Here is a 14,813-nt window from a genome sequence, read left to right on the forward strand (position 1 = left end):
TCATAGACCAACATTACAGTCTGTGGATAAATAAAGACAGAATGAAAAAACCACTAATGATACAAATATGAATGTGTATATTCAATGCATACAGTTACTGGATAAATTATGAATACTTCAAACAAAAAATGCTCGCAGTCAATACCAGAAATCGAGGAAAAAAAACATAAAATAACTATTCATTTCCTCTTCATCCATGCTGTTGTTTACCAGGCTGTCAGAGGGGAAAATAGAATTTCATTTCAAATAGCAAGCAAGGAAATGAAAAGTACTGTGATGTACATTTCATCGTGCTACCAATAGAGGATCTACTTCCTACATCAGCACTGTTTTAGAATCTGGAGACAAATACCTATTTTCAATAAAAAATATTACACTATATACAAGAGGTAAAAAAGGACAGTCTACATAGACTAATTGATACACACTATGCTTTTCATGGTGAAATAACAAAAAGGTTTGAAGTGATTTTAATTTGCTATGTATCTGGCGTGCAAGTGGAGTCTCAAAGTTACATTTTAAAAGCATGGCCATTCAGAAAGTCTGTGTACATTAAAAATTGTCCTTGACAAATGGCTTCATTGTCATGGGCAAATATGAATACCTCTTATAGCAATAGCCTTAATGGTTGATTTATTCATGTGCTCCATTATCAAAATGATGTATCACAGTTTTATTGAAATTGCACAAAACACTTTACATATTGTACAGAGAAAGAGCATTTCATCATTTGATACAAAAGATCGCAAATTTGTTGGTGTTGTGAAGTATACAGTAAAACTGAAGTAGAAATTTTACATATAAATAGACAGCACTGTACACAATCTTCTCTGAGATACAATGGACTTGTAAATTCTTATTTGATCTTTTAATAAACTGCACTGAAATCATTTTACATGATTTATTCCCTGACCGAGGTATCCTCACAAATTGATGATATTTACCTTAATTTCCTAGTGTCTGTAGAATAATTTATCGATTGAAGTGTAACTACTTGATATCTGGATTTACTAAAGGCTTGAAAACAGTTCTTTTGTAACTCTCCTTATTGGAGTTATGTAAATAACAAACTAATCTTTCATGTAAACTGTCAAGAACACTGGAATCATGTGATTTTCAGCTGGCTTCCGTAGACCGATTTGATGAGGCCTTGTACACGGTTAACGATCGCACTGTAACTGTCTGTCCATTGTTTCTGATTAGATTGTGCAACCATCCTGTTAAAAAAATTGAAAAAAGATATAAGTATGGGGATATGATTAGCTTTTTTTAGGATGAAACATCGTGAAGGTGCAAGCTTTCAAGGGTTCAAAGGTCTTTTCTGTTTTCAATAATTTCCACTTTCAGGGGAGGAAAGAAATGTAGGGTTGAAGAGCAAACAGACAAGTAAATAGGGAAGATTTTAAGTAAAATCACAATTCTATCATTGATATTGTAAATGTAAGTAATTGACAAATATTGTGTACAAGAATTGGAAATGCTGTATTCAAGAATCACAAAAACGGTACTATGTTACCCTCAATTTTATAAACTACACACGTAAAGATCGGTACGAAACAGAAAAAAGGCAAAAATTTGTCAGAATGTTTGTAAACAGCAGCCAACATCATGCACATTTAAAAACAGTACAAAATAAGCACTTTTAAACTACAAATATATTTTTACCTCCTCATATACTTGAGGAGCAAGTCTACCATCTCCAGATTCTTGTCATCAACCAAGTCACTTAGATACTGAACAAACTGTTCAACATCTTCATCTTCAGGTGCTGGGGGGTCAGAAAAGGACTCCGTAACCAACAAATATAATCAACATGATGAATAATTTTCATTTCAATGTGGAACTAGAACATGATGTATTAACCTCAACTTCATACCTCTTTTACACCTCAACTTTCAGCTATTGATTACATTTAATAAAATATGTGCAATCGAATCATCAGCTACATGTACAAGTATATGGCTAAACAGATTTCCCAATGATGGTATAATCTAATCATTCGAAGGGTGACTTTGAAATGAATTTGAAAACCAAGGCTTATGGTTTGTCATGCACAAATAACATGCTTGTCTCACACAGTGAGCTATAGAGCTAGACGCAAATCTACTGTACTCACTTATGCAGCTTTCTATCCATTCCCCCAGAAGTAATTTCACATCTTTCAGTTCAACTCTTCCACAGAGATTGACAGTTTTCTCCGGATCTGGCTGTGTGGTTTCCTGCGTTGGAATACTTTCCGGGTCATTATCCCTGGACTCTGTCTGACAAATTGTACCAACAACAGCCTCATCTCTATTTCCACTGTCTTTTACATTTTCTGTAGCGTCATCTCTGTTACCATGGTGACTATCAACCATCACAGAAGCCCCCATGAACATATTCTGAATGTTCCTTTGTTTGTGTTTCCAATCAAGTCTCTGTTTTTGAGGACTGGTTTTCCGAGGCCGGCCAGGACCCCTCACGGCTCTTCCAGGACTTCCTTTCTTCTTTGGTCCTTTCTTTGGAGACTTCAATTTCAAGGGACTGAGTTTAACCTTTGACCCTTCAGTATGATCAGGTGGTTTTGCAACACCTTTCTTCTCTTGTTCTCTGTAAGCGTGTTTCAGCTCTTCCTGTAGTTCACTTGGTAATGCTTCTAAACAGCTCGGATCAATCTACACAGGATGAAAATAATGCCTAACTATTACAGAACAATGTTTGAAAAAAGCAGCGCATACATTTTTTGAAGCAATTACTGAAGGGCTGAATAATTTGATCAACTATCACTGAAGTAACATTTGAAAAAAGCAGTATATAAATTTTTGAAGTGGGGAGCAATTACTGAAAACATTCAACAGTACCAAATTTGAAAGCTGCAGATCTAGAAATTTACAGGGAAACACACCTGTGAAAATGAAGGCAAAGCTGAGATGGAGTCTTCCCCGATACGGCCTTCCTTTTCTTTCTTCAAGTTCACACCACTAGGTCCTGCTCCTTCGTCGTTGATCCATCTTGCTGGGGTAGGCTCATGTTTGATGGTTTGTTGATTCATTTCTCCACTCACTGTTTTCTCCTCCAGCTCAGTGAGAAGCAGATCTTTCACTACTTCCGCTGGCAGAGCTTGAAGAACAGACACGTCCCAGTCTGATGGTATGTTCTGCTCCTTTGACACTACCTTCCTACAATTACAAAACATCATAAAATACCCAATCAGGTTTGTCCACACAATAAGTATTTCGCTCAAAGTTTCAACTTTCAACTGTTCTCTTTTAAAATTAAGAACAAAATGGGGTCATTGCATAAATTTTGGTACTACGTAAAATTGCCCAATATTTACAAATATTTGGAAGCCCTGTTTTGCGTGCTCATCTGTATGGGGAAAATATATTCTCAATTTTCACAAAACTAAGCTGGTGAAAACTTACTCGATAGTTTCAAAATAAGCCCTCACAAGTTGTAGGCGAAAAATGTATTGTAAAAAATTAGAGAGTAAGTATATCTCATCCCAAGGCGCATTCTACATTAAAAAGTGAAATTCATATTTCCCTTTTTGTTTTTTTGTACTGAATTTGAATTGTTCCAACATCTACTGTAATTGTTACACAAACGAGCCAAAGTATGAAATTTACTGAGTGCTGATTTCAATAACATTCATTTATGTGAATCAAGTGAAATTGATTGAGCCCAGTTGAGTTTACTCTAGTCAAAATCTTTGTACTCCTATGAATACGTAACTTACTGAATTGCAGTGCAACTTAATGTGGCGTATATAATACAATAATGGATGTGGGTCAAATAAGGGAGATAATCGTGTTATGTGTGTGGATAAAAGACTGTCTTACAGACATTGGTACATTCCTACCTTTGTGGTATCTGTTGATTTTTGGAAGCATAACCTTGCAGTATTTGATGCCTGAGATTCTCTGGTAGCGCTGCTAACACACTTGGATCCACCTAATCACAGAAAATGTATCATGAATCATTTGCAATATGTATTTACAATGGAGATATTCTATATGCTCCACATTTATGAATATGGTGTTATGTGGGCTTATACATGTATTATTGAATGTATGAATGTACGAATGTATGTAAGTATGTACATATGTAAATACGTATGTATGTACGTATGTAAATTATGTAAGTATGTATATATGTCTGTATGTATGTAAGTACGTACATATGTATATATGAATGTATGTTTGTATGTTCGTATGTATGTATGTATGTATGCATGCGTACATGTATGTATGTATGTATGTATGTACGTATGTATGTATGTATATTTAAATGTCATATTATATATATACATGTAAATCTAAATGTTTGACTATGGTATGTGAGTCAGTGTCAAAAGTTATGATTTATTATCAAACTATCACATTGAAAATTTAAATCATAAAACAGTCAGGTGACGTCCTACCAAAGCAACACTTTTGATGTGACCAACCTGTGATGGGGATGGCAGGTACAAATCTTCATCTTCTCTTGTTGCTATAGCAGCAGAGCTTGTAGATGCTCCATCATTGGTTACCATGGTTGAAGAAGAAGCAGGCCTTGCGGAAGATGATTTTTCCATCATGGCTCTGATTCCTTGCTTTGGTTTTGGGGTAGTGAATTTGTCTTTGTCTTCACTGTGACTTGTTGAAGGCATATTATGTTTGTCAGTGTCCCGCTCCTTGGAAGTTGATGGCATGTCACCTGTAGATGGCACACTTTGCATGTCTGTCACGATCTCCTTGGATGAAGATGCTTTGGGCATGCTCTTGATGAAATCTAGGACAGATCTTTCAGCGTGGACACCTGGCTTGGTACTGCTGAGTTTATTAACTTGAATTCCAATCTGAAAATTAACAGAAAGTCCTTAAATAGTTTGGAAAATGCCCACTTCCATAAACGAGAGAAAATACCCCAGAGAAATAAACAAACAAACAATGACATTTCAAACAAATGGATGTGATGCGAGTTGACTGTAAAAAGTATCAACTGGCTTTGACAGTCATACACACACATGAATTTGTTAACCAAATATCCAAGCAAACAAGTCCAAAATTCGGGCAAAACTATGACAGTGATTGGTTAAAAATACTGATTGGATTCAATACATGTGTTTTGACATTTTTGAATGAACAACAGTAGCATAGTTTATTTAGATTTAAGCATTTGCAATTATGTAGTTCTGTTGTTCTAAAAAGATGTTGAGCTGAGGGTTTTAATATTACATACACTGTACAAGTAAGTTGCTAAAAAGCATGGGGTCCACTACAGCTACTCATGACTGATGCAAGTATGTCTCCATCAAGTTCAGATAATGTCATATGAGGGACACTACTTTACACATTAAAATGATATTGAGACTTCAAGGTCAACCCATAAAAAGTCTTCTCTATGAAGTTGTACATGTTTTCAATTTTATTTGTTATGACATAAATGCCCAAAAAATTTTCTTACCCCTCTCAATTCATGCGCTGGAATCTTCATCTGTCGTAGCAGCACAAGGCATTCTCTCGTTATGACCTGAACGCTGTCTGTCGGTGTCACAAGGGTTACAGACTTCGCCAAATTGTCACAGACTCCATGACCCATGAACTTTGCTGGGTCAACGGGGGCGCCAGCTTTACGCACTTTGACCTTAAGTGTAATAGTTTTACCCTTCATATTTATGTTGGATAGTCTTTTCTGTACCTCCTCTGAGAGTTCACCGATGAATTTTTCAGCATCACTGTCCTGAGGAAATATTGAAACACATGACAAAATATAACCAACTGTGGAAATATTAAGAGTTGGAAGTAAGTGATACCTGCACTGAAAGACGGGAGATTAGTTTTGGGTCTAGGACCTGTAATTTGCCAGCTATTGGTGTCACATTCATAATATCAAGATTCTACTGTAGGTATTGAGACTGTATAAGTTATGAATCCCAGCTAGAATACTTTGAGATCAATAATAAAGGTTTAGAACTATTGCTATCTTTAGAGCAAGAACTCATGTCAGATGATAAATGAAGAACTTACACCTTTCTGTATATTCATGGGTCATGAATTATTATCCAAGGGTAGAATATGACAAAGGTGGCAATTGTATCACAGGATTTCATACTTGAAATCTGTTACTGTATGCACATGAATAAAGTTGGAACTGTTATTATCAAACATCATTATATTTATAGAAAGATACAATCTGAAGCCTAAGGAGAAACCACATTCAAAATTATTGTTAAGTCCTGTGGCATAACAAATGCATTAATGAGAAGTACAAAGTTGATGTTCACTGCATGTTACAATATCAAATCATGATGAAAGAAAATGCTGTATAATATGGCATGCATAAGCAGGGAGGAGGCACAGTACTTAAATCATTGTACAACCACAACTTTCCACCTATACTATGGATTGTTGGTAATCAGCAACCAGTCAAATTGCTGCCATGAATGGCATGACCTTTGACCTCATTACCTCGGTGAATCTGATGCCATAGTTGATTTCTGCCGACACAGACTTTCTCTCTTGCTCTACTCGGATTGGACGATTGTCAATACCCCGGCAGAACTGGTGCAGGGACTGTCCCGTCTTAGGTCCAAACTCTTTCTGGAGTTTTCTTAGATCATATTCTTGAAGATCGGCACATATCTTCACTCCCATCGTGCTAAGTCTGTGGCCAAGTGACCAACCAACACCTAAGGTATTGGGTGCATTAGGAATAAAAATCATTGTTTTTTAATCAATTCTTGGGCTGTTCAGGCATGTGTAATTATTTCAAATTGGTTGTAGTTTTAAGAGAAATGCAGAGTATGCACTGTGCTTACAGAAGAGCACAATCTTCAAATACAGGATGACGGTAATTTGTAATTGCAAATTCTCTTCAAACAGGGAAAGACACTAAGGGTTGTCCGATTGCCCGGGGCAAGTGAAAGTCGCGTTCGGGCAAGCGAACCTCCGATGCCACTTGCCCGACGGGACAAGTGAAAAAAATAATACCTAGAAATCGAATTCACGAGAGCGATTTTCTGGTGACGGAACACAGACTATAAACAACAAAAAATAATCATATTATGTCATTGTGAACATTTCCATAATATTTTTCATAAAATTACATAAAGAGTTGATGAAAAGAATCATGTAATCGCTTTCAATGAAATGCAGTTCAAACAATACCACCAGTTACCGTACGCTGATTTTGCATATGAGAAAGCTGTTCAGCTGGTGGAGCGTACGTTCACCAAAGTTCATTGCATTGACTGTGAGGTTACGGTGTCTCACAATATATCGATACGGTAAAAAAAAGAAACACACAGCGGTTTTTGTGCTTTGTATGAACGTTTATAATGATGTAAAAATAAAGTCCTGTGGTGAAAAATCACCATAAAAAAGGGACTTTTACTAAAACGTACTCTTCAATGTTAACTTGTTGAGTGACAGTGAGTGGCATCCTGGCAAGACCGCGGCAGATCGTCCATGTAGCCGACACGAACACGAAGTGTCTGTTACCGGCTACCGAAAACTATGAAAAATGGTAAAGAATGAGCTACAAAATCACTATCAGTTTTAAGTTGCAACCCGCATGCAATGAAAGTCATGAGCAAGCTTTGGTGTCAACGGGTCCAGTCTTTGAATTTTCAATGAACACTGACTTAATTTTCAGGTCAATAAGCCAAAAGTTACTTGTCCGTGGCGACCAACCTCTCTGTTTGTGAATTTTCCCATTCTAAAATGACTGTCAAGAAGCAATTGGAGCGAGTTTGACATCGAGAAATTCAGCTTGCACATTGAAAACCACCGACGCCTTAGGTTGTTGGTTTAAATTCTATTTAGTCTGCGCATGAGCAGTAAAAAGACCACCTAGGTTATTAGAAAAACATAGGATACTGGTATAGTGCAATGGTAATCCAAACTTCATAGGGCTTGTGTATGATATCAGCGCAGTAAAAACATGACAAAGAAATACATTATTTTTCAGAAGCTTAAAAACATTCCTTTATAGCTGCAGATTTTTTTCTTTCTGCAAAAATACCTTGAAGGTACAATTAAAATGGCTGTTATTATTTGTACATTAAGCCCTGGCAAGAAAGTAAACATGCAAACATATGAACTGTTAGAATTTTTTCTATGAATATGAAAGCCCCACTAGCTGTAAATCTTGAAATTTGTTGACCTAAAAAAGGCTTCCTATTTTCTCTGGTTTTCTTTAAATTCTACCCATTTACAGGATATAGTCTTTTACAGCTTTACAAAACATAGTGAAAAATTGGACAAGTAAATTTACATTTTAACCATTATTTTGATTTCCCACCATACTACAAAGAAAACAAAGCATTTTTGTCCCAGTTGAAAACATTAAACACTATGCATTACATTGGACTACTCTGTTGTTTCCGTGAATATTCAAATGCATAAATGCACGGTGTACACTGTTTTTGCTATATTTGCATGGGGTGCCATTTTACGTTTGGGCACACATTTATTATTTTTCTTGTTCGAAATTGCACATGCAGTCTCACTGGGCAGTAAACAATACTTGTATTCCAACCCCCCAAAGAGCACATTCCCAAAAACTTGTTTTAGTTCAGAAGTAAAATCACATAAAAAATGCTAAATGATACAGCTAGTGGGGCTTTAATAATTAATTTAATATAAATGAGCCATCCAGCACTCTTAGAAGTGTGAGGAGAACCCTATGAGAATGTCTGACATTATCTCATGATAACATGATAATTTTCAAAATAAAGTGCGTGAAATGAAAAACCAGTGTTTGAGCTTTTTTCAACCACGTAAATTATACTGGGCAAGTGGTTTTCCAATTCGGGCAAGTGAACCGAACCCCAAACTTGCCCGAAGGGCAAGTGGATAAAAAAATAAGTGTCTTTCCCTGTCAAAGTTATGCAATTCCCGTAGATCTTTGGCATATACTATTTAACAACAATAAAATTTCACCTTTTCACAGCTATGGTTTGACCCAAACCCATTGTTATCAATGGTGGATGTGGACCTGTTTACGGGGCATTGGGGTGGAAAGGTACGTGAGCTGTGATTAGAAACTGATCAAACAACTTGATCACTACAGAGACAGATGTTTGGTACACTGGAAATGCTTAGTTTTTTCTAGTATGAGAAAGGGGGTCAGAGGTCAAATATAAGCAATGAGAGACAACTATGCTGACTGTACCTGGCAGGTCTTTGACCAACTGTGTCTTGATGAACTCTGCCACATTGTCAGGTTCAAGGTAAAATTGTCCATTTGGCTTGGCTACACGTGTGGCCATTCTGGCAAGCAGAATGTTAGCAGCTGTGTCAATGTGAACAGAGAAAAGGAAATTTACGACAATGTTCAATGTATGATGCAAACTTTTGGAAAAAGATTCTGTCAAGTTTTGAAGGAAAACATCTTCCAATGCAATAGAAGCCAATCAATAAATCGAATAATTACAAAATAAATAAGTTAAATTTTACAATTACATACATGTATATATACAAAGGAATAGAAATTTGGCTTTTTGTGATAAGTGTGTACAATTTGTGTTGTTGAAATTTAACTTCATTGAAGACAAAGAAAGCTCAGCACCAAGTATCTATGTTTACAAAACATTTTTCAACTCTACTATCCTATGAGATCACCAGCTGGTCACTTTTCGGAGTTAGCTAGTGTTGCTATCATACATGTAGGTGATCATACCAAGGTCAAATTCTGAAGTGTTTCTCTAGAGATAGACTTGAAACACCCAAAGGCGGCATTATGTTCAGGAAAGTCATTTTATTCCCCACACACAAATTGCTAGGTATTCATACTATTGACTTGAATGATCTGATGATTATTGATTGTGTTACCTAAACCAACAGAAGCTCTGCATCCCGTCTTCTGATAAATCTCATGTCTTAAGATATCACTGAACTGCAGTGATGTCACACCGGTGTCTTGCAATATCTCACTGATATCTACCAGCATTTCATCACAGCTGACTGCCTCAATATCATGAGTATAGCTGAGAAGAGACCAATGAAAAGTTAGAAAACAATATATATGTGCATACATAAATACATACATACAGACATACAGACAGATGGACAAACAGACAGATATGGAATAGTTATTACCTATTACATGTAACTCCTTTTGTCATATATTCTTATGGCAGTTAAAAAAGTAATTCATTAAAGAAGAAAGTTTGGTTATGGTTTGTTTCAGACCAGTTTGGTATCAATTTTTTCAACAGCAGGCATTTGGTGGAAAATATTGGTTTCGAATATAGGTATAAAACTTGTCAAACTTTTTACAAACAGGGAGAGTAGTATATTATGAGAGATTTCAAACACACAATATGAACATTTTTCATGGTCAAAGCTGTTAAATGAGATGTCAGAATGTGACAAACATGTTAAAAGAATTTTCTTTGTAACAGGAATTTACAGTACCTTGCTACTGTTTCATACAGTATTTGAGAAATTTCCTTGTATTTGTCGAAGTCGTATGGAATGGTCTGCAGGTCTGGACAGAGTTTCTTTGCTTGTCCCATGAACATTCCGTTCTTGAGGCCGGCTCGCCTGGCTTCGTAGCTACACGACGCTATTTCTGCCATCGAGTTGTACTCTTCTGTCGTCTTTCTGCTGTCAGTCTTACGGACAGTACTGGAGGCGGTTTCTGCTGTCGGGGCAACATCTGAACTTTCAGACTTGCCCTGTGCTTTCGGCACAGACTTGCCTTTCAAACTTTTCTCCAAGCGAACTCTGTGGTAGTAGTCACGCTCGTATTCAGGATCAGCGTTGGGACGATCTGTGTGGGCACTCTTTCCCTTTGAGTGCGTCACAGCGACTGGCTTTCCTTTCAACTCTGGTCTGCCCAGCAATCCGACAGAAACAAAGAAACAATCCATATCCACGTGCATAATAACTCTCTGACCCTCCGCACAAGGCTTGCCCATAGTTGCATGATCTGTGTCGGCCGTCAACATCCTCTCAGCGTGTAGTTTTCTAAGTTTTTCTCTGCCGGGAAACGTCGTATCGCCTTCACTCTGCAATCTGTTGACAAAGGCCTTGTACTCAGCTCCCCATGTGGAAATATGATGAAGCCTTGAATTACTGTAAAACTCAGAAACAAAGTTTGGTTCGCCTGCTTTAGATGGCAACCTTTGCTCTTTGACCTTGACCTGCTGACCTGGCGATTGCAGACTGCTTGTCGAAGCTTTTTCTGTTTCTTCCTTCTTTGCCTGATCTCCATGGTCAGGAATTTCAATTTCTAAATTTTTTGACAAACCTTGAAAGGTTGTCTCGTCTTTGCTATCAACAGATTCACCTGCTTTGCTTGATTTGACTGACCTTTCACTCTGAATGGCTGAATTCTCCTCAGCCTCTGCTGTCTGATTGGCCATATGTTCTGAATCTGCTGTCTGATTGGCTACATGTTCTGAATCTGACATATGATTGGCTGTAGTCTCATTTGAATCTGCATCCAGGCTGTCTCCTTGGTTACTGTCTTCCCTTTTCATGGCTCTGCCAAACGGCAGCCCAGGCTGTGACTTGGACTGTTGTGAATACAGCAAATATGGCGTACACGATAACAGTCTTCCAGCTTTTATGCTATGATTGAAAAGAAAAGATATAACAGAAATTTAGTGAATTTTTTCAACAATATCTGTTGAAAATCAATTTTTGTAGTATACATACTGCAGGTCTCAATCAGCATACACCTTAAAATACAGTGATTATCTTTTCACTATGTACAGTATGGTTTACACAACATTATTTTAGTAAAAGTGTGAAGTTTTCTGACGAAACACACAAAACCTTTATTAGGGAGGAATACTCTGTACTTATTCATGTACCAACACACAATTTTTTTGATTTCCACAGAAACATGAGAAGGAAAATTTACTCACTCAATGGGTTTTAAAATGAGTTCTAACTACCGGTAGACCAGAAAAGTATAATTATTAAACTATGTGTTCAGAAACAACCTGTCCCTGAGGCCTGGTGCATTCTACTTGAAGGTGGTTGCACTTTGACCTTCATGACCAAATATACAAGCAGTACAGCCACACTGCCCTCAATCATGTACATATAAAATAGGACTGATAAAGTCATGAGATCTGTTTAGTCATTTTTTTGAGGCTCCAAACTCACCTGTCAAGAATCCATTCTGGTTTGACCACCTTCTCTCCTTTCAGTTCACGGATCTTTCCATGGGGCAGGGCGGTTGCTATGACGTGTGTCACTTTGGTTTTGCTGTAGTAGTAGTTATGCTGTCCTCCGTGTAACATCATCAATCTTTTCAATTCATCAGAGGATGGAACTGCAAATGAAAATATTATGCATCACCTTTTGACAACCATGGTTTGGCCCAAATCCTTTGTTATCAATGGTGACTGTGGATCTGTTCACAGGATATTGGGGATGAACAGGTTAACCCTTTGAGTGCTGTAGTTTTTCCAACCAGAATTTAATGCAACATACAATTTTTTGATTTTCCCTAACTTTTTTGATAGTTTTTGACCAAATGGCCATCACTTTTAATTGGCTACAGTTTTTTTTTTCAAAATTTTTCTGAAAACCTGAAAAACTTGAATTTTAAAGGCAACAAAAGTTGACAGTGGTACTCAAAGGTTTAATATGCAGAATGTTTGCTTACATAATGCTTACTGCAGTAATTGTATACCTTGGGCAATGCGTTGGCATTTTTAGTGCCAGCTGTTGTTGCATTGGCTGTTTGAGTGTTGGCTGGACCTTGTCCCTGTATCTGTCTAGGGTGTAACCTGTCCTCTTTGAATGGCTCATCCAGCCAACACAAGCAAAGCCAATGCATTACCCAAACCTACAATTTTTACAGCTGGTATGTTTGAATACCTGTGTATCCATTGATGTATATTCTAACACCTTCAAATATTTTGGAGCTTGATCCTTGCCGCTCTATCTGTTTGGGGGCGTCCTCTTTGAACTGCTCATCCAGTTTGCGTTTCTTTGCAGCCATATAGCCACCCTAGCACAAAAGAAGACCAATGGTAAAAACTTTCTAACAACCAAAGAGTGAAGAGGGGGCCACTACTTCCTCTATTTTAACAAAATTTGTGGAGACATAAGCTATTCGAGCAAGGGTAAAATTGCAGCCAAAAGACGATATTTCACTGACACTTTGGAGTAGCTTCAGTTCAAATGGATGGAAGCCTTCACTGTCGTTTTGGGGACAAATATTCTTTGGTCTTGAAAATGTTTGCTGTGATGTAAACTGTGTACCTGTATAACACTGTGGGTTGAATCTTCCTTATCTACACAATAACGCTTTCTTAGGGTGTCCCTCCCACAGTCAGTATTAATGGGACCCTTTAGGATTATGCTGATTAACTGTTTGGGCTCAGTTTTCTCGAAGTGTGGTCATAGATTGCCTAGAACGATACGTAAAACAGTCTTTCATATTCATTAGGGACAAAGAAGGTTTCTTATATACTTTGTCAGGCTCTAGGGATATACTAGCCTACTAGGGAAAGTGGCTTCCGACCTGAGCTATTAAATTATGTGTCAAGTTTGTGTTGTTCCAGGTCTGTGTGGTAATTGTGTAATGTAGTGAATAGAGCATGGACCTATTTACGTCCATGGTTAGATGGGAAATCTATATGGCAAAAATAAGCGCAAATGAAACCCACACTCTCCTCGGGCAGCAAACGCTTTACCGCGCCTAGCTGAAGTACTGTAGCTCCAGGTTTTGCCTGGGTATACATTTTGGTCGGACGGCATGGCAATCAAATACCCAGGCAACACCTCGAGCAGCAGCACTGCAGCTATGCGTCATGCATTTGCCAAGTTTATGAACGGCTTATAAGGGAGAGATCCTCCATGACAGCTGACGGGGCAGGAAACCACCTGACACGCTATGTTGACCGTTCATTCATAACTAAACCCCAGATCTGTAACTTGGTTGCAAGTTACAGCTGCTGTGGACTGTATAACACAACTTCCGGGTTTGAGACCGAACGTCAATCGCACCATCACTGCAGTACGGTAAACTTACATGTTCCGCCCAGCCATCGTCTGTGGCCCATTTTCTTCGGCCCCTGCTCATCGTGTTGGCTGATTATCTGCCTATGTCAGAGTGGGACTAGACGAGCTGAGCTAGCGCTTTTAAGGCCTGTGACTCAGCCGATGACATCATGAATGTTTTGATTTCAGCGCCAACGTGATCGAACATGTATGTGTGATTGTGCGGAATGTGCGATACTCTTTACTCAAGGAAAACCGATGAACGAGGGCGCTCTTGAGGTCACGCTAAGGTCACTTTGCTATGGTGACCATCTCAGTCTTGGAGCTGTGCGTTTTTTCAACTCCATTCTTCAACCAATGCTACAGCTTAGATATTGATATTGAAGTATCAATAGGAAATAAAAGCATTTAAATATGTGAAAAGGTATCACAGTATGCGTAGTTTAGAATGATTCCTTTGAGGGGAGATGAACTATCATTTTAAGTTACATTTCTTGAATTCAAAGTTGAACACAGTCTGAACTGCTAGATTCGCCAAAACACGGTCCCTCCACAAAACAAGCAGTCTGCATCCACATTCACAAAACACGTTTCAAAAAGTTAGAGTCGTAAAATAATATGGTACGAATAATATATCTTTTGAAACAGGTAGCTGTACTAAGACTGATTGATTCAGCCATATGTGGGTCTCTTTACAGGACTGGTTCCTTCAGTCCAGGATAGCTGAAACTATTCAGAATATTTTCATTTCATTTTTTTCTGGAAAACAAGCACATTTTCAATATTATTCTCCATACAGTATTCTAAAATAACAAGAGTCAGTCTTGAAAATAAATCACGTCTTTGTGTTAATATACAATATTAATTCTACACCGG

The 14,813-nt window shown here is 37.8% G+C and overlaps 1 protein-coding gene across 3 annotated transcripts; it reads right to left on the bottom strand.

Annotated features, from left to right (window-relative positions):
• Window positions 1-54: 54 nt before the first annotated feature.
• On the bottom strand, window positions 55-14,173 carry LOC139137359 (DNA repair protein REV1-like). 3 transcript variants are annotated; one of them, XM_070705410.1, is made up of 15 exons: window positions 13,969-14,154; window positions 12,810-12,942; window positions 12,090-12,258; window positions 11,367-11,546; window positions 10,386-11,336; window positions 9,801-9,955; window positions 9,142-9,261; window positions 6,435-6,655; window positions 5,431-5,706; window positions 4,430-4,822; window positions 3,842-3,933; window positions 2,885-3,158; window positions 2,117-2,654; window positions 1,666-1,768; window positions 55-1,217 (listed from the first exon to the last, which is right to left on the bottom strand). In XM_070705410.1, exons 1-15 carry the CDS (start codon window positions 14,017-14,019, stop codon window positions 1,106-1,108), a joined length of 3,768 nt encoding a protein of 1,255 aa, XP_070561511.1. In that variant the 5' UTR covers window positions 14,020-14,154; the 3' UTR covers window positions 55-1,105. The 3 variants fall into 3 exon arrangements, with proteins under 3 accessions (XP_070561511.1, XP_070561510.1, XP_070561512.1); XM_070705409.1 differs by having other exon boundaries at window positions 10,386-11,546; window positions 13,969-14,173; XM_070705411.1 differs by lacking the exon at window positions 12,810-12,942 and having other exon boundaries at window positions 10,386-11,546; window positions 13,969-14,159.
• Between the last annotated feature and the right edge of the window lie 640 nt (window positions 14,174-14,813).

Source organism: Ptychodera flava, chromosome 7 (assembly GCF_041260155.1).
Source record: "Ptychodera flava strain L36383 chromosome 7, AS_Pfla_20210202, whole genome shotgun sequence".
Lineage (NCBI taxonomy): Eukaryota > Metazoa > Hemichordata > Enteropneusta > Ptychoderidae > Ptychodera > Ptychodera flava.